This window comes from Aricia agestis, chromosome 3 (assembly GCF_905147365.1).
Source record: "Aricia agestis chromosome 3, ilAriAges1.1, whole genome shotgun sequence".
Lineage (NCBI taxonomy): Eukaryota > Metazoa > Arthropoda > Insecta > Lepidoptera > Lycaenidae > Aricia > Aricia agestis.
The window spans coordinates 17,563,286-17,589,121 of record NC_056408.1 but is presented as its reverse complement, the minus strand read 5'-3'; the positions used below and the strand labels follow the sequence as shown (position 1 = coordinate 17,589,121).

The 25,836-nt window shown below is 38.3% G+C and overlaps 2 protein-coding genes across 2 annotated transcripts; one reads left to right on the top strand and one right to left on the bottom strand.

Annotated features, from left to right (window-relative positions):
• Positions 1-742: 742 nt before the first annotated feature.
• On the bottom strand, positions 743-2,806 carry LOC121725587. The gene is made up of 4 exons (XM_042112611.1): positions 2,728-2,806; positions 2,081-2,149; positions 1,508-1,641; positions 743-931 (listed from the first exon to the last, which is right to left on the bottom strand). The coding sequence occupies exons 1-4, from the start codon at positions 2,765-2,767 to the stop codon at positions 764-766; spliced, it is 411 nt and encodes a 136-aa protein (XP_041968545.1). The 5' UTR covers positions 2,768-2,806; the 3' UTR covers positions 743-763.
• A 7,067-nt stretch (positions 2,807-9,873) lies between these two features.
• Positions 9,874-24,170, top strand: LOC121725579 (CLIP domain-containing serine protease B15-like). Its single transcript, XM_042112601.1, has 10 exons — positions 9,874-9,991; positions 11,931-12,031; positions 13,498-13,629; positions 14,255-14,423; positions 15,083-15,228; positions 16,833-16,957; positions 17,523-17,672; positions 18,184-18,313; positions 19,007-19,129; positions 23,967-24,170. The coding sequence occupies exons 1-10, from the start codon at positions 9,901-9,903 to the stop codon at positions 24,156-24,158; spliced, it is 1,359 nt and encodes a 452-aa protein (XP_041968535.1). The 5' UTR covers positions 9,874-9,900; the 3' UTR covers positions 24,159-24,170.
• Positions 24,171-25,836: the final 1,666 nt, after the last annotated feature.

The following is a 25,836-nucleotide window of genomic DNA, read 5'->3' as shown; positions in this document are numbered from 1 at the left end:
TAGAGGTAGGTACAAGTTATATTTGGATATTATGAGTTCTCGTTAGTTACAAATCTTCCCCAGCCTGTGGAAGAATTGTAATTTAATTTAAATAAATTACTTACATCGATATATTTTTGTAAATAGTCAAAAACATCTGGTAAACATTCCGAAAAAGTATTTTTTATAGATTTTTTAACATTCATCCCCACATTAATATGTACACAAAGAATTATTAAGCTTTGCAACATTTTGTCCTTTTCACACACATTGGAAAAGGCGCTAGATAGAATAGGACAAATCATTGTAAAGTGTATCCACTGTGGAACTATTTCTTTTTTTTTTATGAAATAAGGGGGCAAACGAACAAACGGGTCACCTGATGGAAAGCAACTTCCGTCGCCCATGGACACTCGCAGCATCAGAAGAGCTGCAGATGCGTTGCCGGCCTTTTAAGAGGGAATAGGTTAATAGGGGAGGGTAGGGATGGGAAGGGAAGGGAATAGGGGAGGGTAGGGAAGGGAAAAGGGTAGGGGATTGGGCCTCCGGTAAACTCACTCACTCGGCGAAACACACACGCTGGTTTTCTGTGAGAACGTGGTATTTCTCCGGTCGAGTCGGCCCATTCATGCCGAAGCATGGCTCTCCCACGTATATTTATTGTTAGTAGGGGCATGTGTTAACAATATACGCATATTATCTACTTATATGCATACGGTATTGCAGCCTTTAAATATTAAACTATTTACATATACGGTATTGCAGCCTTTAAATATTAAACTATTTACATATCATACATGGCTTGAAGTCTGTTTTCCACCGTGTCCTCAAACGGGTACATTTTGTAGTCGTTGGGTACGTTGTTCCAGTCGTTCACGTCCTCGATCGAGAACGCAGGGCGCGGTCGCTGATAGCCCTCCGATCTGAGCTCGTAGGGGTTTTGATGCCAAGGCTGCAAAAAACATTACTTCTAACTTCTAAGTTTTAACAAACGTGTTTTTATTGGACTAGTCATCATACATTTTTTAAAATCTAATACAACAATAATTAAAAAAAAAACTACAGCACAGGTTTCATAGAATTATTTTTTTATTACTATCAAGCTAATTTTTCGTGAATAAATTCATTTTGAGAAGACGAACAAAAATTTCCTCTGCGAAAAATCTCGAAAGTGTAGCTAACAGAGATAGAAAGGATTTAATATTTCGATTTGATGGTGGAACCCTTCGTGCGCGAGTTTGATTCGCACTTAGCCGATTATTTGTATATTGATAGAGTTATATAATTTAAGAGTAACATTGTCCTACAAATAGAAATTGTTCTAGGGAACCCGTACTACTACCTCTTTCAGTGCTGCTACCTTTACAGTGAACTCTATATTTTATAAGGGTCTCATACGCACCATAAAGTAATCTTTTAGCTTTCTGTTACACCACTTTATATATAAAAACATTTTATTAATTAAGAACTCCTCACTCCATATATCTGTCACGTGGTGTGGAGGTTTCAGCGACCGGCTTTACCCTACCTTGATGTTGTCTGGGCCTCGTTTCTTCCTCAGGTAGTTGAAGCAGCAGGATCGGAAGTGGCGCGTGCCGCACGCCGACGCACACTCGCTGCCGCACGAGTCGCACGACAGACTCGCCGCCCACATGGTGCTTCCTGGAGATTGTACATTTTAATAGCATGTCAAGAGATAGTATGGTCTAAAATTTACTATTAAGGGCTCCCGCACAAAACTGCGAATTCGCGTCGCATCGTAATATCATTTTTATTATGAATTTTGTCGCAAATATTTGCGATGCGATCCGAATTCGCAGTTGTGTGTGGGAGCCCTTAGACAGGCACGGTCCAAAGTCCCCTCAAAATGTAGGCAATGATTGCAGGTTTTTATTCTACGCGCCTAAAATTATCATCGTCAAAAATTTTAGGGTTAGAATTTAGATCACTGTTAAACCACGCCTGTCCGTCCCCGTAGATATTTTTGAAAAGATAGCAGGAGATAGAGAAATGGTAAGGAATAATTAATGTATTTTAACTGTAGTAATATAGAGAAAAATCATGCGTGATGTCCAACCAACTCCTATAAAAAAATTAGTACCTGGATCAAAATCATCTCTTGGGGCTGCATCTTTTTTACTCCGCCTAGACTCGGCCTGCGACCATGTCGCTAGCACAAAAGAAATAAACATACCCTCTTAAGGTGGGTACTGACCAACGTTACGAGGTGTAATGTAACTTATTACACAGGAGTGCTTCGTGTTACGCCGTGTTTCAGGTACTAACTACACGAATGCTCGCTGTGTAATAAGTTACATTACACCTCATAACGTTGGTCAGTTCCCACACGCATTAAAATATTTACACAGCAAATAAACAAGGTCTGCTTATCTCTGTCTGGCAAATCGGAATATTCACATGACAGAAAAAGACATCAGACCCAGGCTCGCTGCGGAAATACCTTTATTAGTATGAGGGATAATATGTAAGTAAAAGGCAAATTTTGCCTACCGAATGTACCGAACCTATAAATATACCGAATGCTTTTAAAGCTTACGGTATATTTCGAAATGTAAGCTTAAAATTATAGACGGTGACAATATTTAATAAATAATTTACTTCTAAACAACTCTTTTGACAAAAGCACCCACAACCCCCTTTCTAATAAAATCATTCAAACCCTTTTCTTTGATTTTAATTTTATTGATAAAGGTAGCACCTATTTTTATATATTTTTTAAATACTTACCAATAAGCATGAGGGATACGATTGCGGTGATTTTTAACATTTTCAGTGCAACAACAAAACGCTTTTGACAGTTGCAAGATGGCGGCCGAGGCGGGAATGATGGTGGAGGAGTATCAACCCCTTTTATATAAAACCAAAGTTTACCCGCTGGCGTGGGTGACGACGCGTTTAAAATATTTATTTAGCGGTGTTACTTTACCACTTTCAGCACTCAGTATTATTTATTTGCATATCCTTCTTATTGACTAACTATAGAGGCACTCGAGAAGATATAGGACTTCGACTGTTACGAGCAATGGCACATGATACATGATAATTATATTGTATTATCTTGTGGAAAAGTCAACATGCATTGTTTAAATGCAACATTTAAAATTGTCGTTAAATCTATGCAAATACTATGCAGATCGAGTATGCTGTATATCCCACAAGAACCTACTCCTTTTTTGAAAGTTGGTTAAAAAATTAATTTTAAATATATTTTTGTTTCCGAAAGCAAGGTATTCTGAAAAGAGCTATTTAAAACAAGACATTTTCAAAATTATACAGGTACCTACTACCAGGAAATTAAGATAAATAGACTACTCAATTTGGTCGGGATAAGTCATAAAGTTAATAATAATATACTTACCTATTAACTTTATGGGCTAAGTGCAGCGCTGCAGCGCACGCACGGTTACCATTGACTTGACCTATACATAACCCGATCAAATAATCCGGAATCCGCTGTTTCTCTAGTGCTCATGGTACATATTCCTAGTGATAAAGATTTTATAAATAAAAATATTAAGCCCGTTTCAAAAATAGAATATTATGCTATAACATGACTATTACGTTTTTAAAGACGTAGATAAACGTTGCGTTTTGGGTTGGTTGGTTGGTTTACATAATATTATTAAGAATGTATTATTTGGTAAAAATATTGTTAAGTTTGTATATTAACTATTATATACCTATTCGATTGGAGGACTATACTTGTCTACAACAGGGTTTTTTATTAGTTAACGTTTGGTCGATAAAAAGTGCTAGTAAGTAGGTATATTAGATTTTTTTAAAACAGTTTTAGCGAAACTAAGAGTAAAAAGTCCGTAGAGGAGTCTACGGAGAAGTGAGAACCCTATTTTCTAATACTGATCAATACATTTTAATACATATTTTGTAAAATTATTAACAGTTTCAAGTTGCCGCGAAACGTGGGGCGCTTCCAGTTTAGCATTTTTATTAGAAAACTTTACTAACTCGATCGGTTTGAAAATTTAAGTGATATCACCTATCTTCTATTAAAAACAACTCGTTGGGTTCCTCACGAGCACCCGTGTAGGTGAAACCATTTTGTTTTTTAAAACATTATCGTGTACGCTATTAGCTATCGACAAGGGTTCTGTATTATCGGAGGAACTGATTCATAGGCAGGCTAGGCGCGGCGGATCTACGTGATTTGGTCGTATTATGATACCTCATACTAAGTGCGGTCCTCCTCAAAGGCGGTCAGCCTCTTTAGGTCACGAGATTTGAGAGTGGACAGTAGATACTGATATAGGCGCAATCTTAATACTTTTTTATTTTTTTTATAAGGGAAATGCACTTAGGTACGCATCCTCAGGATGCCTGAGGTGGCTACTGAGGTATTGTTGGTAGGGCATCGAGACCGGGTTTTCCCGAAACCCGAAAACCCGTGAAAACCCGGGTTTTGGGGATCATGAAAAAACCCGGGTTTCAAAAATGGAACCCGGGTTTTTGAGCTTTTCGGGTTTTTCGTTTTTTTGATAATTATTAAAGGCCAGACCTGATTTAATGGTATTTATAACAAACTAACATACAAATTATTTATTTTTATAACATATTGTATAGGTTTAATTATTTATATTGGTCATAATTAAACAAAATATAATATTTTTAAGGAAAAGTTTCGTTTTAGGAGCATTAAAGACAATAAAGATATTTTAAAAAACCTACCAAAACTATTCAATGTAAAAAAGCCAAGTCTCTTCGAACAATCTATCCTTCGCAAAAAGTTTTAAAATTTCATAGAAGCCAAGTCTTGTTAAACTTATTTTATAGTTTTCAATCAACATTCAGTGATTGACTACAGTTTGTTTATTAAGTGATCAAAGGCTTACAAAATAAAGTGGACAGCTTCAAAGGGTTCTAACTTCTAAGTCTGCTGAAAGTACTGTAGACTTTTGATGATGGGCAAGTCAGCCACTAGGTGACAAAACGTTGAAACTTAAGTATGGACCGTTGGTGATAAAATACACCCATCAACAAAGTCTTCGGGATATTTGTATTTTTGGAATATCTAAAAACCTGTCAGGAATTTTTGAAGACAGTGTATGGAACAATGATAGTTTATTTTTTAATATTTAATAAAACATATTATTAAAACACTTTTCCGAATTTAATCGTTTATAAAACAATCACAGGTGTGGAATATGTGCGTGGAGGCCACAAAGGAAGATCTTCCGACCGAGCGACGTGGTATGTTCGGTCAGGCCGAAGCCCACGTGATACATTTCAGCTGTCGTATAAATACCGACCGGAATGTTAGGCGAATTGTGGGTACCGCCACATCACTCCCCTCCCCCCCGAAGACCGGAGGTCGAATCTTGAAGTCTTGTCGCCTGAGTCGCCAGTGCCAGTGAGTTCCAGTGAGTCGGAACTGTTGCAGTGAGTCCCAGTGAGTCAGAACTGTAAGCTGCTGCACGGGATCCAGTGAGTCGGATAAGCTGCCGTGCGGGGCCGATGCTACGTGCTGACCAGGAGAGATGTGCTCTGCTTGCTGACTGGTCGGTGTAGTGAGGAAGCCCGTTGATGCCGATGCGGAGTCGCCCAGGCCGCGGTACATTGCGGCTAGTGGATGATGTACCCGATGAGGCGATGCTGGCTGGCGCGATGCGGAGGGGCAGAGCGATGATGATGAAGGAGGCGTGTTCTGTCGAGGGTCACCAATGTGGAATATGTGCGTGGAGGCCACAAAGGAAGATCTTCCGACCGAGCGAGGTGGTATGTTCGGTCAGGTCGAAGCCCACGTGACACATTTCAGCTGTCGTATATATACCGACGCGCTTAGAAAACTTCGATAGTGCGATGCAGGAATGTTAGGCGAATTGTGGGTACCGCCACACAGGTATCTACAGTCACAAAAAATCAATGATAAGTCAACAAATCTTTATTTCGTTTCATAAACTAAAAAAAATATTCGAATGAGATATTTTTATTGCTGATTGTCAAATTAATAGTAATAATTTATACTGATCGATGTTTGGCTGCATACAGTATTTTTACAAAAAAATATTTATTGTGTCCTGCTGCGGTATGACACCCAGTCTTCTGTGCAATTTAAAGTCATTTTTTTCAGTCTAACTTACTAAAAACACTTAAAGGTTTTTGTTTGTCGTTACAACATAACAAAAAGCGACAATATTAGGACAATGCAATCAGTAAATAGGTTCCAGGACTGCAATAAGCCCCTAGAGACTGACAAAACCATGCCGAGGAGTTTCCATCAAGTATATTTTGAATCCATATTTTTGTATTGCGGTCTGACAAATGTGGCAGATTGCTTTTTATTGGTTGAGAGACTGATGTTGGTAACACATAATAGGACGAATGGTGGCTTTCTTTAGCCGGCCGTGGATGTCATACTCACTGCGGAATTATTAAAACACGTGATTTTAGTGAATTGAGATGAAATAATATAACAAGCAGAGTTTTTATCAGCACCAGCGCCAGAGACAATTTCTTGTGTGTAACAGCATGCCACCATGGGTAATCTTCCAAATTCATTACAAGCAACATTCCTCTCATTGGGGGAGGCCTACGTTCAGCAGTGGACGGCAATAGGCTGATGATGATGATGATGATGAACATTCCGCATTTGCTATAATATTATGGTCTGGTCTGATCAATTATATGGTAATCTGACATGAATTTTGCCTATTGCGACTAGAACTAATGACTACGAAAAGCTTTGAGTTGTAGTGTTGTAACGTTGCACGTACATGATTGTTAATAATTATTATAATATTTTATCAAGTCATGTAAGATTTTTCAGTAATGTAAGATTTTCCAGTTTGTTGGATAACAGAAAAGTTACCTTAAATTGCAAAGAATATTCGGCTTCATACCGTAGCAAGGCAGACAAAAGCCAATTTCATGTAAAAACTAGGTACAAAAATTTAATTACAAATATATCATCAATTAGGACCAAATAATTATTAATAACGTGACAATCAGCAATAAAAATGCAAAAGATTAAATAAAGATTTGTTGGCATACGTTTTATATTTAAGGTTATTCTTCCATTTACTGTCTTCAAAAATTCTTGATAGATTTTTATATATTTCATAAAATACAAATACATTTTATGATACACGTCATTATGTAATTTGGGGGTGAAGCTTGTTGTAATACTTAATCTTGGCCCGAAAATCTTAATCCCTAGCTTTGATAAGATCCTATATATTATATATATAATAGGAGAGAAAAAAAGTCGCTTTTTTAAAAGTATATGGCCGCACACTATTTAAATAGTATTTTACTGGAAAGGTGTTGGCAATCGCTGAAAATCATATTTAAAGTATTTTAGCTTCGTTAATCTTTGAATGTTTGAAGAAAACTCGAAAAACCCGGGTACCCGGGTTTTCGTTTAAAAAAACCCGAAAACCCGGGTTTTGAAAATTGGGTCCGGGTTTCGATGCCCTAATTGTTGGACTTTCAGGAATATGGTGGTAGAAGCCGCGACCGTGCATACACATTACACACTAATAAATAATAGTTTAAAACACTAAAAAAATAAAATAAAAAATAAAATAAAAATAACTTTATTAAACATGTGAAAGGGACAGAACACAGCCAGAGTTAAATAACAATAAAACAAGGAATTCAAGTAAATTGACATGACGCATACAACATTTAACTACCTACTTAAAATTAAACACGCTTTTTAAAAAAAAACAAATGTTTTAACAAAGTATCGCATTGTGATTTGCTCCTAAAACGTATGCAAAGTTTTAAGTTAATTAGACTACTGGAGATAGATAAAAATCGTGCTCAAAGATTTCGTTACATACATACAGCCCAATAATAAAAGCGTTCTAAAAAGTAAAAACCCAACGGTATTCCAGCTTCTCCGCTTCTGAGTTCTGGCAGAGCCCCAGGAAACGTGGAATAAACAAGTAACAACCGTGATCCTGCCAAAAAATCAAAATTTTGTGTGAGGTAATATTATATGTGGTCGATGACTAATATGTGGAGACTAACCTTTGAGACTTTTTAGTGTATGACAAAACAGGAAAATATATGAAATAAACTAACGCGATGACACCAAGGTTAAGTTGATAACTTTATAGTTTATACCTTAGTGGACACAGAAAGTTGCAAATTAAAAAAATCAAATGACCAAAAAAATTTTTGCCATTATAGTATAATTAGTATTAGTGATGTAACGAATGTTGGATTTTTCACATTCGCGAATGCGAATGCGATTGCGAATATTTATCTTCAACATTCGCGAATGCGAATGCGAATATTTTAAAATTTCAAAAAAAGCGCGCGTAAAATGTTCGACAGGTTTGACGTTTCGTGTCGGCCATGTTTAAATTGAACATAGCCGAACCGATATTGCTTATAGTCTGTCAAGAAAGTGAAGAAATTAAAAAGTGGCAACATCGTAGTGTCATCCCTTTTTTCTTAGATTGATTTGAAAGGGTTGATACTACGATGTTGCCACTTTTTAATTTCTTCACTTTCTTGACAGACTATAATTGAATGAATTTAGTCACAGAAAGTTCATTCTAAAAGTTTTGTTTTGTTTTAAGGTTAGCTTTATGTTTTATGTTTCAAGTAATTGTTTAGTTTTTTAGTAAATAGAAATTGTAAACTTTATTTAAAAATTATAGTAAAGTAATAATATACTACTAAATGAATGCAAACCTTACATAGTTGTAACAAGGCTGATTAATGTTAGATTTGATAAGATCTCTGAAGTTCTTTTTTCATAAATGACTAATGAGGCTTTAATTAATTTAGAATGTAGAAGTATGATTCAATAAAAATATCTAAGTGTTATCTATTGTATTATTATATTATTTCAAATGCATGCATATAATAATTTCCTTTTTGATTATTAAAACATTCGCTAAATATTCGCATAATTTTTGCGAATGCGAATGCGAATGCGAATATTGAAAAATACGCGGATATTCCCGAATGCGAATGCGAATGCGAATATCCGTTACATCACTAATTAGTATAATTCGTCCAATTATACGTAATATCACAGGTAATATTATATAATATGTATGATTTCTCTATGTCTCTACCAAGTCTTCACCGCTGGAAAATAGAAATGTAAACAGGATATATCCATACATTTATATCCATAATTATAAATATATCTATGGACGCTTCACACCACATCAGTCTGGCCCCGTGGTAAGTACCTGAAGGACTTGTGTTACGGGTACCAGACAACGGAAATATATTAATACTTTTATACTTACTATACATATATTTGAAAATTTTATTATATGATACACATATTTAATACACACCCATGACCCAGGAACTTTGAAAACTTTTTGTTCCGTCGGCGGGATTCGAACCCGCGACCCCCGGTTTGAGCTACCAACAGCCCACCAACTGCGCCACAGAGGTCGTCATACTTACCTTATATTTCAATCGAGCAATTCTTGTTGCCGATTTTCATGAAATTTAGTATATAGGGGGTTTCGGGGACTATAAATCGATCTAGCTAGGAATCATTTTTAGAAAATGTCATTTTATTCGTGTTTTATCCTACGAATAATAAAAACTATCGAATACCGATCAAAGCTCGGTCAAATAGCTATTATTATTTTAAATACGAAAGATGTTACATGTCACATTTTGGTCAGATATTGACTGTCTGCGCGAGAGCCCTAACATTGGTAATAACACAGTGGCATGTTAAAGTCAAGGACCAGGCCCCCTACCATGAGCTCTTATAGCAGTATTACTTTAATATTACTTTTGGATTTCGTATAAGCAAACATGGTCTCTATTTATATAAACATAAGTATGGTTTTTGTTTGTGCCAAATCTGAAAGTAATATTAAAGTAATACTGCTTTAAGAGCTCATGGTAGGGGGGCAGGCGTAATCAAGTTCTCAACTCTGACACTACTATCGTTGGATGTGCATCGGCCGGACGCCGCTCGCTTACAATATGCTATTTTATATCATTGTCTTGTGTTTAGTGTGCAGTGGAACATCTTTGAAAAGAGGTAAATACTACAATAATATTATAAATAAAGAAGATTAGTGGATAGAGATTATACAGGATAATGTAAGAATGTTTGGTTTGTGTTTAAACCAGTTTGTTTATTTATAAACTCGTAACCTTGATCTGTTTGAGAGTTAAGACGATATCCCATCTTCTGATAGTGGCTTCGCTATATTATATCCGAAATATCGAATAAAATAGTGAATACAGAACTTTGGTAAACGAAAAGTGAGGCCCGAAAACGTTTTACTATAAGGATCTAAAGAGCGCTCGACTTTGAAGACAATAATAATATTATGATCCCCTTCCCTAAGATTATGGCCCGTTTTAAGGGGAGCGAGCCGGGCATTTGCCAAGAGCGGCAAAAATGAGGGGCGGCAAAATTGACTTATTCCTATCTTCCAACCTAGCCATTTGCAGCCATCCACCACCCAACTTTGAAAATTTTACCTTCCAACCTACTTCAGATTGGATCGTGGAAATATTTACGTTTTTAGGGTTCCGTAGTCAACAAGGAACCCTTATAGTTTCGGTCTGTCCGTCCGTCTGTCCGTCTATCTGTCTGTATGTCTGTCCGTCTCTCCGTCTTTCCGCGGTTTAGCTCAGAGACTACTGACTATAGGACCTACAAAGCTGTAATGCACATATGTAATATTAATGATGCCGATAAAATGGTACATAAAATCTTTAAAAAAAATTATGGTACCTCCCCTACACTGATGTGTAGTGGATCATCCCTGCTTGATAGCAGGGATGATTTTCGTGTGGACACCCCACTTTGGATAGGTTTTTTTTTAAATATTATGTTATATGAGTATTCAAAGATCCTTCTCCGATTTAGGGATCCATTTGTGAAATATGAAGTTTTAAAGTGGAAAAAATCGTTAGAGTCCAGTATCCCCCCCTTCTACTTACCAGCTAAGCGGTTGTTTCCAGAAATGTGAAAATCTTTACTGGAGTAGGAAATATGCTGAATTTAAAAGGAAAACTATCACGGCTAATTGAGTTATAGTCGATCAACTAAAAAATGTATGCGTCGAAGTTTAAAGGAACTTATCGCTCAAATTCCTTTGAACGGAACTGAGTATTTTCCTTAGTTCATGGTATTACTTAAATATTTCCCCCTATAATTATCTCCCAACAAAACCAACCCATGACTTATATATTAAGGTTTTCTGTATGTAAAGGGCGGCGAAAATGATCTTTGCCCGGAGCCTCTAAATAGCTAGATCGGGTCCTCCTTCCTAAGAACGGTTTCGCACTACGTTCGATCCGAACCTGTGAAACTACGGTCCGGAGTAGACGTGTAAGTCTATACTCTTACTTTATAATATTATAAAGCGGAAGAGTATGTCTCTTTGTTTTAACGCGCTAAACTCCGGAACTACTGGTCTGATTTGAAAAATTCTTTTAATTTTAGATAGCCCATTTATTGAGGAAGGCTATAGGCTATGTTTTATTAGGCTAAGACTAATAGGAGAGAAGAAATAGAGGTAAATGTGGAAAAAAAGGGGGAAATTGCTTATTATCTTAAGAACTAGTAGAGCAATTTTTATGTTATTTGTCACACATAAAGGATAGACCAGGTGAAGGGACATAGGGTATTTTTTGCGGAAAAATGTACGATTTCCGTGAAATTCCTAAATAACGCGGACGAAGCCGCGCGGAACATCTAGTAGTACGTAATGTATTTTCTATGATAACTTAAGCATTAAGTCTACCTTCTCTCCGATATCTGCGAATCGCAGGTTCGAATCGGATTCAGATTGAGCGTAGTGCGAAAATGCTCTTCTTTCTTTAAATACCTGTACTTATCACTTATCAAAGAGAATATTGGCCTTAATATTGGTCTGATTGCTACTTACTACCCCTTACCGCTCATGAGACAATGTGGTTGTCCAGTAAGCAAAATATTTTTAATTTTGCATTATGTTTTTCAGGCGATGTGTGTTCAGTCGGAGGCAAAAATGGTGTTTGCAAACTTTATGACGAGTGCGAGTATTCCAAGTTAGTGGTGAATGTAAACGAAATGAAACCGACGGTAAGTAACGCCTTTTATTTTAATTTATATTAGGTGCTTAGTTAATGCTTAAATCATTATGTTGCTATTTTTCTTTTCTGTAATCTTAATCGAGCATACACCAAAGATTTGGATTTTACGGCCGCACTTAAAGACATAATGATTAGATATGTCGTAGTAGGATGATTTGATGAATCGAACTATCGCGAAAATTCTAGGGATTTCGCTTAAACATGGATAACTAGATAATGCTGTTTATATTTTTCTAAAAAAAGTTAGGTTTTTTGCAAAAACGCGAGTTGCCTTAGTATCATTGCACATTCTTAACGCTGATTGGCTTGATTTTTGCTTACTGGCCAACTCTTATTCTGATTGGTTACTATCTTTTTCTATATGTATCTTTGAGGTATTACACCATAGAATTATAAAGGGTAAGAAATGACAATGCCTCTTCATAGGAACTTTACTTTTTATTTAACCTTTTTCTTATCTCAACCATAACCTCAGAATTAGTTTATACGTGGGAGAGCCATGCTTCGGCACGAATGGGCCGGCTCGACCGGAGAAATACCACGTTCTCACAGAAAACTGGCGTGAAACAGCCCTTGCGCTGTGTTTCGCCGAGTGAGTGAGTTTACCGGAGGCCCAATTCCCTTCCCTATCCTCCCCTATTCCCTTTCCTTCCCATCCCTACCCTCCCCTATTACCCTATTCCCTCTTAAAAGGCCGGCAACGCACCTGCAGCTCTTCTGATGCTGCGAGTGTCCATGGGCGACGGAAGTTGCTTTCCATCAGGTGACCCGTTTGCTCGTTTGCCCCCTTCTTTCATAAAAAAAAAAAAAAAAGTTTCTGGATCTGTTGAACTTTCAGCACTAATTTCATCACTTTTAAATAACGTTTCGCACTATTTTTCAAGTCCAACTGCAATTCTAAACACATTTAAAATATCATAAACCGCTAGCTCGCTTACAAAAACTACCACAAAAAATAAACAACGCGTGACAATGAATTGACATTTAAAACGTCAAATCTTCAACCAATCAGAGAAGATGTTGTTGTGGGGCACTCAAACCGACCAATCAGTGATTTTTTTCGATAATAACTAACGATTCGTTTCGCAATCTTACTAAGGCGACTCGCGTTTTCGCGAAAACACGACTTTTTGTCAGTAAGATTGAAAAATGTAATCACCATTGTCTAATTATCCGTGTTTTCGCGAAGTCCCTAGAATTTTCACGATAATCCGATTTATGAAATCATCCTACGACAGATACATTAATTTTAATCTAATTAAAATCTCTCTGAGCGTGGCCGATAGTCACAGTGTCGGCGGCAGCAGATCGAATCCCATTTTTGTGGCTTTCCCTATGAGGGGTTTTACCCCTACTTCATTAACAGTGTTGACTGTTGTTACTATAAAATATTATATGTTTGGATGATTGTTTAATCATATTTACTTTCAACAAGAAATTTAAAACGTTTTTCAGCTTTGCGGCTATGAAGGGAAAAGAAGAGTTCAGATAGCTTGCTGTCCCAAAACTGACTCGTATCCAGACACTGGGCCATTGCGGAAATACTTTCAGGCTACCGACGACGGTATTATGAGATGGCGTGACATGGTGAGTGCCATTAAAGTTTGCTACACAGACATAGATCAAGATAGATACCGCATGTACCATTTGTATGAAAACGAGCGTGTCACTTTTTTCCTACCTACTGTGACGTACCGATGATAAGAAACGTGTCCATTATCAAGGCCAACGTTTCTATTTGAATTTCTACAGCTCAATACGGCACTTTTACGCATTTAGGCATTTTCCAAATTCTGATTGACGTCCGATTCCAACAGCAGACTAAAGAACAGACCTTCGAAAGACGAGCATTGCTCGTCGTTTGGGAACGCGATATGGCACGCGAAGTACATACACATGCGGTATCTATCTTGATCTATGTCTGTGGTTTGCTAGATTTAACGAAGATTAAAAAAAACTAAGGCTTGTTTTAATGTTAAAATGAGAGCAGAAATTTCTTAACGGCAGAACGTAATGCGACTCGGTGACGTACAATGCCAAAGTGTGATAGATAAGTACTTAATTGAAACGTAATTTAAGTAGTATTTTGTGACTGCTTGATTATGTGAAGCATTGCTGTAGTTCATTTAACTTTGAGCATTATGCCTCATAGCGCGCTCTAGTGCGCCAACTTTATCAATATTGTACTTACATACGTTCTGTCTTATTTCAGAGGTGTATGTACGACGGAACGTTACCGATGGTGTGCTGCAAAGACACTGTCGATCAACATAATATAGAGAGCAGAGTCGTAGAGGAGCCCGACAACTGCCCAAAATTTCCTAACGTCAAAATGAATCCTAATATTGAACTCAGCGCAGCAGAAAGCATTGCATTTGAGAGTAAGTAATAATCACAGATTTTTTAGAGTATATGCTCTCCTTCCCCTGGGCATAAGCCTCCCCCACAGATTTAACGAATAAATAGTTAGGGTGGGTTGCACCAACTTACTTTAACTATAACTGTAACTTTAACTACAATGCAAAATGTCAAATCCTTGGTCAAAGTCAATAATGGACGCCGTATTTAACGATAACCTTAAGCTCGACAAGGTTTTCAATGAACGTGGCGAAAAAAAGACCTAACGCTGTCATCATACAAAAACGCCATTTATGACAGTTCTCCTTTACCAGCAGCGCCCCCGCCGAAGTTTATTTAAAGCCTTGTTGGACCAGCTGTCATCTGTGAAATTCTGTGGTCAAAGTTAATTTATTTTTTATTTATTTATTTAATTCAGGCATCTTGGCCCATATTATAAATACCTTATAGACTAACATACATACAATTATACTAAAAACTAACACTAACACTAAACACGTATTGTGTGCGACGTGGGGCGCAACGTGTTCGGAAGTCGTCCTCGGAACCTCCTGTAAGTTAAGGTTAAAGTTAAAGTTAGCCATAACTATAACCATAACTTTGACCGTAACTGTAACTATAACCACGCCTCTGGTACAACCCATCCTAAATAGTTGTAACTTGTAAGTATGTAAAATTTCAGAATGCCTGAGCTACCGACAGTACTCGAACAAGTGCGTTGCTTCTGACGGCGACCCCGACTCGTTCACCAGAGCCAACACGTGCAACGTCTACGTGGACCGCATCTCGGGCGGCAGGGAGGCCAAGCTGAAGGAATTTCCACACATGGTCTGTTTGTTACGTACGGTCTATACCAGAGGTTCCCAAACTCCTTTGTTTCATGACCCACTTTTTAAATGTTGGTGCATATTGCGGACCTCCTGAAGCAAACCCCCCCCTGATTTTGAGCCCTGACAAAATTACTATCTTGAATAAGTTATTCTACAAAACCGCTAGGCGTTATATTTTTAGATATACACGTCAGAATTACAAAGAAAAATATTATTTTATGGCACGTTGATACGGCAGGTTTCGCCATCCCTGGGCTATGCTTTCTAATAAAAAAATCAAACCTTCATAAAAGTTCTTCACTGCTAACCTAATTTATTTACATGGACCCCCGCTTACAATTATTGTGGACCCCCATTTTTTGTCAGGGCCAACGTAGACCCGGGGGTCTACGTTGGACCTGGGGGCTACGTGAGACTAGCCCGTCTAAACCCCTGGGGGTCCACCTGGACCACTTTGGGAATCACTGGTCTATACCTACTTTTCTAGTGTAAGACTCTATACTTCATACTTCCACTGCCACTCTTGCGCTCACTTTTTTGTACGACACGACTGCGCCAGAAAAAGCTTGAAGTATTATGTTTTTCGAGAGTATCATGTATACTAAATATATTGTATTATACTAGGTGTACCAAAAGTACGTGATAATACTTTAGGGTGTGTATGTGTACCATAAATAGAATTTACTGTGAAAGTAGCAGCGCTGAAAGATATATTTTTTTTTGTGAATTATATGGCCGTGTTATGAATTTTTCCATACAAACATAAAAAAAGTTACTCTTTCAGCGCTGCTTTCACAGTGAACTCTAAACTTTATCACTTAGTTGGTTACACCTTCTGGATACATTTGTTTGGCATGCTCTGCAGCCTTCCTGAACGGCTTGACTGTCTGTCTGTCAGTTGCGAGGTGTCGTTAGATCCGTGTTTACAAGAGGTTTTGAAGTGAAAACTTCTTTATCGGCGTTGAGCACTGGGATGGGTAAAAACCTACGTAAAAACCGTGAAACTCGCGTCAGTTTCTCGTGCTGATCGAAAAACCGTAAGACGGTTGGAGAGTAGTGTTTTAACATCGAAATCGATTAATCGAACAATCGATCGTTTTTTTTTCGATTCTCGATATTTTTTATTCGATTGTAAGGGTTTCGATTAATTAAAAAAATCGATTTTTTAAAAATCGATTTTCATAAAAAATGGGTTAAAAATTTAATCGATTGTAAGGGTTTCGATTAATTAAAAAAATCGATTTTCATAAAAAATGGGTTAAAAATTTAATCGATTGTAAGGGTTTCGATTAATTAAAAAAATCGATTTTCATAAAAAATGGGTTAAAAAATTGTAAGAGTTTCGATTAATTAAAAAAATAGATTTTTTTAAATATCGATTTTCATAAAAAATGGGTTAAAAAAAATGCACAACGTTAATATTCAAGTTTTCACTTCTGCCGCCACTCCCGGAGTGCAACCCGTCTTTTTTAATTTTTTCATTTTAATTTTACGGTTTTTAATTATTTTGGTGATATTTAGCTATTGTAAAAATTTATGCGGCTAATAATTTAGCAAAATATAAAGAAAGGCGCTGCTAACTGAAGTTTTGCTTAACTTTAGGCCGTCATCGGTTGCTTGAACGGCGCTCCGAACGCGGACGCTGAAATCGTGTGGATCGGCGGCGGAGCCCTCATCAGTGACAAGTTTATCCTGACCGCAGGACATGCGTTATTCGATCTAGACCAGTAAGTCCTTACTCTGAGTATTTTAAAATACCTAAAGCTGTCTGTATGTCTGTGTGTCTGAGTTGTGGCTGTCTGTGAAATCGTAGCATCCAAACGGGAACATCCAACCTATTTCGATCTAGGGTTTTTTTTTTGTTTCAAAGCTGACTTCATGAGAGCACTGTTCTTAGCCATTTTCTTCATCTCAGGCTGCTCACTGTGGGAAGGTTTTATCTAGAGGTAGTTAAGAGTTTCTTATCGCGTTTTTTTATTCTCTAACGAGCTTTTGCCCGCGGCTTCGCTCGCGTTAAGTTATTATATACAAACTTTCATCCCCTATTTTAACCCCTTGGGGTTGGAATTTATCAAAATCCTTTCTTAGCGGATGCCTACGTCATAACATCTACCTGCATGCCAAATTTCAGCCCGATCCGTCCAGTGGTTTGGGCTGTGCGTTGATAGATCACCATGTCAGTCAGTCACCTTTGAGTTTTATATATATAGATTTACTATTATTCTATGGTACGTGGTTTATAACCACTGCTTCAGTATTTTTCATCGTTATTAATCTAAACACTATTTTTAGTAAGCGCGTGAAATACGCACTTCTGGGCAGCCTGAACAAGCGCAACATACGCGAGGGGGTGCTGTACAACATCATCCAGAGAATAGCGTACGACACGTACGACTCCAGCACCAATGCCAACGACATCGCGCTGCTCAAGCTGGACCGACGGTGAGGACCAGCCCTGGAATTATGTAGGCCATGGCCCATGGGCAGCAGCTTCCTATGGCGTCATACGGAGGAGGCAGTGTCCAAGGATAGCGGCACAGTTCGTACATGGGGCGGCGAAATTAAAGTGGCCTTTACTAATAAAATATATAAATCCGGTACTGATTGCGGAGATGGTGGCTGGTTTCGTTCAAATAAGTGCAGTGCAGTGACTTTATAGTTGCCAAGATTGTGTGCAGTACACAAAAGCACTCTCTTTTCCTTTACCCTCGTAACCCAATGGGCCGGACGACACGCCTGCCGAGAGATCCAACACAGATCAACTTTTTAATACCCATGCGTCGACATGAATCATTTACGCATGCATGGGCGTACCGAGGGGGGGGGGGTGTACCCTCTTTTATGCATGTTATGGCGGCTCTCGACATAGGCGAACGCGTTGGCCAACGCGTCTGCAGACGCGTTGGCCAACGCGTTCGCCTATGTCGAGAGCCGCCATTACATGTTATTACAGCGTGAAACTGTCAGAGTTCATTCGTCCCGCGTGTCTGCCCGTGCGGGGCGTCGCGACGCACCTGGACTACGTCATCGCCGGGTGGGGGCAAACCACTGACAAGGGCAACACTTCCGATGTCCTGATGATGGTAAGCAGGTAAACTTCCGACGTCATGATGATGGTAAGCAGGTAAACTTCCGACTTCTTGATGATGGTGAGCAGGTACCGAAGGTTTACGAAATAGAGAAACAAGCAACGGGGTCGGAGCCTGAAATTTTGGAGTGTCACAGATACGCATAAATACGCCTATGTCAAAATATAAGGTTGTGTCTAAACACACTAGGCCGAAGTTACGCGGCGTAAATTCCGCATGATTACGTCCGCAATGTCAAACGCATACACGACGGAATATAAAATACATTGCGGGCGTAATCATGCGGAATTTACGCCGCGTAACTTCGGCCTAGCGTGTTTAAACACTTATTAGTATTTAGATGACGCCCGCAACTCCGTTGCGCCAAAACTCGTTTATCGCACGGGAACCGTACATTTTTCCAGAGTAAAAAGTATCCTACCTACTGAGGTATAGGTAGGTATGTCCTTTCCCGGTAAAGTATCTCCATACCAAGTTTCAGCACAATCGGTTCAGCGGTTTGGGTGTGAAGAGGTAACAGACAGACAGACAGACACACTTTCGCATTTATATAAAGTATGGAATTATCGATGCTATACCTATATGGATATTAAATACTAAGATTTTTATATCTAAGTATAGGTAAATATACTACCTTCACAAAGTTTCAATTAAGTACGGTCTACTGCATAAAAAAATATTTTGCAGATTGAAGCAGTCTCAAAAGATGAACAGTTGTGCATAGCGAAGTTTAATCAGAAAAATTTCCGTTGGAACTCAGAAAGAATGTTATGCGTTTCTGGAAAGTCCGAGACGCAAGATTCTTGCAGGGTGAGTAATGTTTACACTATTATTACCTATTATACTAGATGAACCGGTTAACTTCATATAACTTCAATTATAAAAAATGTAAGTATCACAATTAAAAATAAATAAAATTAAAAATATTATTGTCGTATTATACCTATTAAAGTAGTTTTGAAAGCATGTAAATCCTTCTGGAATTTGTGGCATAATCAAAGGGTCATGTAATCACGTTGCATCCTGAAAGGGAATTTACCGGCGCAATTTGACTAGATTTGATTCGCCCCCGAAACGTCTGGGCCGGATTCAGCCCTGTCCAGCAGGAAAGTGAGCAGGGAAGTGGGCAGCGCGAGAATATAGGTGACTCGCGCTGCCACTGCTCATGCGGTTTTTCGGGCGGAAGTCAAAGGACGGGCAGCGCGAGCGCGAGTGAGTGTTCACATTCAGCTCTCTCGCTCACTTGCCGCCAGTGCCGTCATTTTTAGAAATGAAGCATAGTTAATTTTTAATTTAATTTTTTGTGACTGGTCCATGCACCAACTTTAAATAATGGACTTAACATGTAGAATTTGTAGTAGGTACTTAATAGGTAAGTACTTAAGGTGTTCTAATTCTAAGAATTTCCCTCATCCACAATTTCCTTTTACTACGACGACGGCGTCTTCGATTCGATCTGTTTTGATTTCTTTTTAAAATATGCATATAGTTATATATACTCAGCAGACATAATGCTGTCGCCGCAACAGTTTCGATATCCGCCATCGTTGCGAGTCGTTACGTAAAAGAGTATGAGGGCTGAGTGTGACCACCCACTCGCCTCTATAATGCCGCAGAAGTATTTGAGGCAATATTTCCGACAGCGCACAGTGGCGAAAATACCGAGAAACATGGCAAAAACCTAAATTCTATTAATTTGTTATGAGAACGTTTAAACTAATATATATACGTGGGAGAGCCATGCTTCGGCACGAATGGGCCGGCTCGACCGGAGAAATACCACGTTCTCACAGAAAACCGGCGTGAAACAGCGCTTGCGCTGTGTTTCGCCGAGTGAGTGAGTTTACCGGAGGCCCAATTCCCTTCCCTATCCTCCCCTATTCCCTTCCCATCCCTACCCTCCCCTATTACCCTATTCCCTCTTAAAAGGCCGGCAACGCACCTGCAGCTCTTCTGGTGCTGCGAGTGTCCATGGGCGACGGAAGTTGCTTTCCATCAGGTGACCCGTTTGCTCGTTTGCCCCATTTTTCTTTCATAAAAAAATAAAATAAAAAAAGTAATAAGAATAAATAGTTTATAGCTCAACGTGATCAGTTTTCTGGGCAAGGCTGTCGATTATTCAAATAATATTAAAAAAAACCGGCCAAGTGCGAGTCGGACTCGCGCACCGAGGGTTCCGTACAAACCTGCAAGGTTTACAAAGTTCGTTCATTACGACAATCGAGTCATAACTATGGTATTTTTATTGCAAAATGAAATTCATAACACTACAATGGGGAAAGATGGAGGAGCATAAATTTAAGACAAAGATCTCTTTATCGTTTAAGTAATCCTTTATGTTTCAAAATATGCGGTATCAATGGTTGTACTTTTGCGTTTTGCGTTTTTGCGTTGACTTAGAATTTTTTTTTTTCACGGGTTAAAGGCAATTAGATCTAAGTATTTGATATGAATTTCAACTTGATAGCTCTACGCGTTCATGAGGAAAAAAGTAATAAGTTTATATTTATTAAAAAATATATATTTTGTAATGTAACTAAAAATTTAAGGTTTTCGGAATTTTTCCTTTATGTGTGCTATAAAACGTTGCTTCATGCCAAATTTCAAGATTCTAGGTCGACTGGAAGTACCCTTTAGGTTTTGATTCCCTTGCGAGTACTTGCGAGTTTCAAAATATGCAGCTTAAATTGCTGTTTCTTTTGATTGCGTTGACATAGAAGTTTGATTTTGTTACAGCTTAAAGGTATTATAGACCTGAGTATTTGGTATGAATTTCAATTTAATACCTCTACGCGTTTATGAGGAAATGGGTAGTAAGTTTAAAATTATTAAAAAAAAATATATTATGTGATGTAACTAAAAATTTATGGTTTTCGTAATTTTTCCTTTATCTATGCTATAAGACGTTGCTTCGTACCAAATTTCAAGATTCTGAGTTCACGGGAAGCACCCTGTAGGTTTTGATTCCCTTGCAAGTGTCGAAAATTTGCGGCATAAACGGCTGTATCTTTTGATTGCGTTGGCTTAGAAGTTTGATTTTTTCACAGCTTCAAGGGACAGTAGACTTGAGTAATTGATATAAATTTCAGCTTCATACCTCCACGCGTTCCTGAGAAAAAGGGTCTTGACAGACGGACGGACGGACAGACGGACAACAAAGTGATCCTATAAGGGTTCCGTTTTTTCCTTTTGAGGTACGGAACCCTAAAAACGTGATGAATTAAGTATTTCAATAGTCTAAATGACAAATTTTTTTAGGCCATGGCTATTTTCTGTTATGTAAATGATCAAAAGCCACGCTTTTGTCAAAATGTTTAAATTTGCACGTCTGTTAACAAAAAAAAAAAACAAAAAAAAAACTTTTTTTTTAAATATGGCCTATAGCCTTTTTCTATAACTGGGCTATCTAACACTAAAAGAATTTATCAAATCGGACCAGTAGTTCCTGAGATAAATAAGCCCTTTCAAATAATTTTCCCCGTTTTCCCCACATTTTCCTCTATTTCTTCGCTCCTATTAGTTTTAGCGTAATAAAATATAGCCTATAGCCTTTCTCAATAACTGGGCTATCTAACACTGAAAGAATTTTTCAAATCAGACCAGTAGTTCCTGAGATTAGCGCGTTCAAATAAACCCTTTCAAATGATTTCCCCCCCGTTTTTTCCACATTTTCCTCTATTTCTTCGCTCCTATTAGTCTTAGCGTGATAAAATATAGCCTATAGCTTTCCTCGATAAATGGACTATCTAACACTGAAAAAAAAATTCAAATCGGACCAGTAGTTCCTGAGATTTGCGCGTTCAAACAAACAAACAAACTAACTAACTAACAAACTCTTCCGCTTTATAACATTAGTATAGATTATTTTGTTCTAGTGTATCGTTTGGTCGCATTAAAAATTACCTTGGTTTAGCGAACAGATGTATAACGCTTTTATTATGACCATTTCCAACAATGGATATGGCAAGAAATCATACTTCTATACGCTGACTTATGGACTAAAGTATAATGCCACTAAAAGTGTCGTCATGCTGTGTAAAGCCGGTACTAAAACCCCTGCAAGCATTCCGTCCGTCAGTCTGTGTGGGGTAACACTTAAGAGAGTGTATAAGTTTAAATACCTCGGTCACATACTGACGGACGAACTGCGGGATGATGAAGATTTGGAGAGGGAAAGGAGAGCGTTGGCAGTCCGCTGCAATATGCTGGCCCGTAGATTTGCACGCTGTACAAATGACATAAAATTGCTCCTGTTTAAAAGCTTCTGCCAATCGTTTTACACGTGCAGTCTATGGATCAGGTTTACGCGGCGGGCTTACAACGCTCTCCGAATCCAGTACAATGACGCGCTGAGGATACTGCTGGGAAAGCCACGGGATTGTAGCGCATCCACGATGTTTGCACAGGCTAGAATTGATGATTTCTTTGTAAAAGAACATCATCTACAATGGTAAGACTTAGAAATAGTACCAACAGTATCCTCAGAACGTTGGCTGGAAAAATTGACAGCCCGTTTCAAAAATACTGGACAAGTGTACACCTCAGTAGTAATAAGAAATAGGTTAAAGTAATTTACTAACAAATACTAACTCTTAATTATTATTATTGTATACTAACCAAGCTACTAACACATCTGTTGTTATTTTTTATTTTTTTGTTTTGTAAGTGTAACTGTTAGGCTACATTATGGGCTATTTGGTCTGAAATAAAGATAAATTATTATTATTATTATTATTATACAATGAACGTAATATTTAATAGTAAATTAGACACTACGACATTTGCAACCCTAAAAAAAAATATGTGTCATAAATCATACTTTCTAGGCAAACTTAATTATATATCTTCCCTCCAGGAATGGAATCCACAGCAAATATTAACAGGATTTGTAGGAAAATACCACAAAAAATTAATTTTACTTCATGTTGAAAAAACACAAAACGCATCCGCCCTTCGACTAGTCAAACTTTGGACTGAGTTTTAACAAGCTAGGGGCAGGGATGTTGGTCGACTCCGACGCAGATAGATAGCCCGGTCTATTGTCTTGAGTCGCACAAAAAAAGAAACTGGTTTCGGATTACTTTTAGATTTTTAGTTTTTGCCATGTTTTTCGGTATTTTCGCCACTGTGCAGCGGCAGGAGCAGTGGCAAGGGCTGAGTGTAAACGTGCCAGTAGTATAATAGCCGGCATCGGCAGCGCGAGTAGCAGCGGCAGTGGCTGAATCTAACGTCCCATCACACTGGCCAGTATTACTGGAATACTACATGAGCGTGCCCTTTAGATTCCGTTGTCAACATTAACTATATACTTAACTATAGAATGAGATGCAACATAATATTACACAAGTATACAACGCATAACATAAAATACCGGAAATCTTTAAGATTTTTCTCTGTTTGCAACGTTATGAGTTATGACCCTGGGGCGGCCAGATTTTATTTTCGGTATAGCTCCAGGAAACTAGTCGTCCACTGCCGGACACTTCAGACAGTCGCTTTCTACTGTCAGACACCCCCAAAGCGTCTAGCTCATCACTCAATACTCATAAGTGTCCGCCAAGGGAAAACGATTCCTAGAGTTAGACTATATGGTCCGGCTGCCCCTAGTTCTTGGTGTATCGGCGTGCTAACAGTGTATTTAATCCAGGGAGACAGCGGCGGGCCCCTGATGGCGGAGGTCCAAGACTCGGCGCTGCCTTGCACGTACTTCGTGGCGGGGGTGGTGTCGTTCGGACCGCAGTGCGGGCAGGGCGCGCTCGGCGTCTACACCAACGTCGCGCCCTACCTCGACTGGATCGTACGCAACGTGTGGCCCGAGGAGTTCAGACGACGCGCTTGAATATACCTTGTGAATTGACTTCGGTTTTTTATTATACCGTACCTTGTGTATATTTAGGCTGGTTTTATCGTTAAGCGTTTCGGCAGCGCCAAAACTCCAACGGCGCTGCCGAAACGCTTAACGATAAAACCAGCCTTAGCGTTTACCTTATCTATACAGAGTATACCGTATAACCAGTGCCGGTTTGAGCACTAGCAACGCCCTGGGCGAGATTTCTTCGGCGCCCAGGGTGCTGGACCTGCTGGTAGCGCCTGCGGCGCCCCGTTTTGTTTGCATTCGGCGCCCTGTTTCGTCGCCTAGCCCCCCCTCTAACACCGCTACTGGGTGTAACAAAACAAAGTGATAATACTTTAGAGTTTAGGGTGTGTATGAGTCCCCTGTATACAGGGTGCAACAACATTTGACGTGATCCATACTAATATTATAAATGCGAAAGTATCTCTGTCTGTCTGTCTGTCTGTCTCGCTTTCACGTCAAAACTACTGAACCGATTGCAATGAAATTTTGTACACAGTTATTCTAGAGCCTGAGAAAGGACATAGGCTACATTTTGATGTGGGAAAATATCTTATTTCCATGAAAATATCGATGAAAATTAATTCGCATTGTAGACTGTAGTTCTTCACGCGCCTCATCCCGGGGGTCCTGGGTTCGCGTCCCGCAGGCGGAACAAAAAGTTTTCAATGTTCCTGGGTCTTGGATGTGTATTAAATATTATATAATATGTATCATAATAATATTTCAAAAATCTTAAATATATTTTATGTATAATATTATAAAAAATCCATAAATATATCGATGCAATGAACATTTTAGTTCTAATATATGACAACAGGTGGCGTTTTATTTTTTACTTCATTGTAACATAGAACTAATCATACTATGTTTTTGTTTATAGTTTTTAATACGTTAGAATATTATGTTTAATAATATTATCACTTGGTATAATAATAATCAATCTATCTTATCTTATAGAACTCCTACTGCATTTCTAATATATGTGACAAGTTGACAACAGAAGGCGCTCTAGAATAAAGGAGTTCGAGTGTACCGTGTTGGCCTATATTATTCCATCCAGAAAATATATCAATGCAATCAACATTTTAATTCTAATATATGAAAACAGATGGCGATTAATTTTTTACTTCATTGTAATTTGTAACAGAACTAATCATACCTACTTTATTATATATTGTTTTTATTCATAACTAGCTGTTGCCCGCGACTTCGTCCGCGTGGACTTTAGTTTTTAGCGCGCGGTGTCAACATAATTTGTGTCAAATTTAAAAACTTTTTAAAACCCTGGTAAGTGGAAGCTATTATCTATACTAATATTATAAATGCGAAAGTATCTGTCTGTCTCGCTTTCACGCCAAGACTACCGAAGCGATTGTAATGAAATTTTGTATACAGATAGTCTAAAGCCTGAGAAAGGACATAGGCTACTTTTTTACTGGAAAAAAGCGTTGTAAGGGGGTGAAATGCGTAAATTTGTTCAAATTACGTTAGTTCCAAAAATCCATAATAGATGGCGCCATGCGTCTCCTACATCGCGCTAACGCTTGCCCGAAAGTCTTTCTATAAGAGGTGGTATTATCTTACATTTAGTTTTTGATTTTTTTCGATTATTATTTCTTATTTACGTTATTTAATAAATCAGTACTTTATCTATGCAGTG

Excerpts from the sequence above, each read along its gene's own strand:
- LOC121725579 (XM_042112601.1), top strand. The coding sequence starts at position 9,901 with ATGTGCATCGGCCGGACGCCGCTCGCTTACAATATGCTATTTTATATC. Across the intron at positions 12,032-13,497 it reads TAAACGAAATGAAACCGACG|CTTTGCGGCTATGAAGGGAA; the intron begins GTAAGTAACGCC and ends AACGTTTTTCAG. Across the intron at positions 18,314-19,006 it reads CTTCCGATGTCCTGATGATG|ATTGAAGCAGTCTCAAAAGA; the intron begins GTAAGCAGGTAA and ends AATATTTTGCAG.
- LOC121725587 (XM_042112611.1), bottom strand. The coding sequence starts at position 2,767 with ATGTTAAAAATCACCGCAATCGTATCCCTCATGCTTATTG. Across the intron at positions 2,150-2,727 it reads CGTATCCCTCATGCTTATTG|CGACATGGTCGCAGGCCGAG; the intron begins GTAAGTATTTAA and ends CTTTTGTGCTAG. Across the intron at positions 932-1,507 it reads GAGGCCCAGACAACATCAAG|CCTTGGCATCAAAACCCCTA; the intron begins GTAGGGTAAAGC and ends TGTTTTTTGCAG.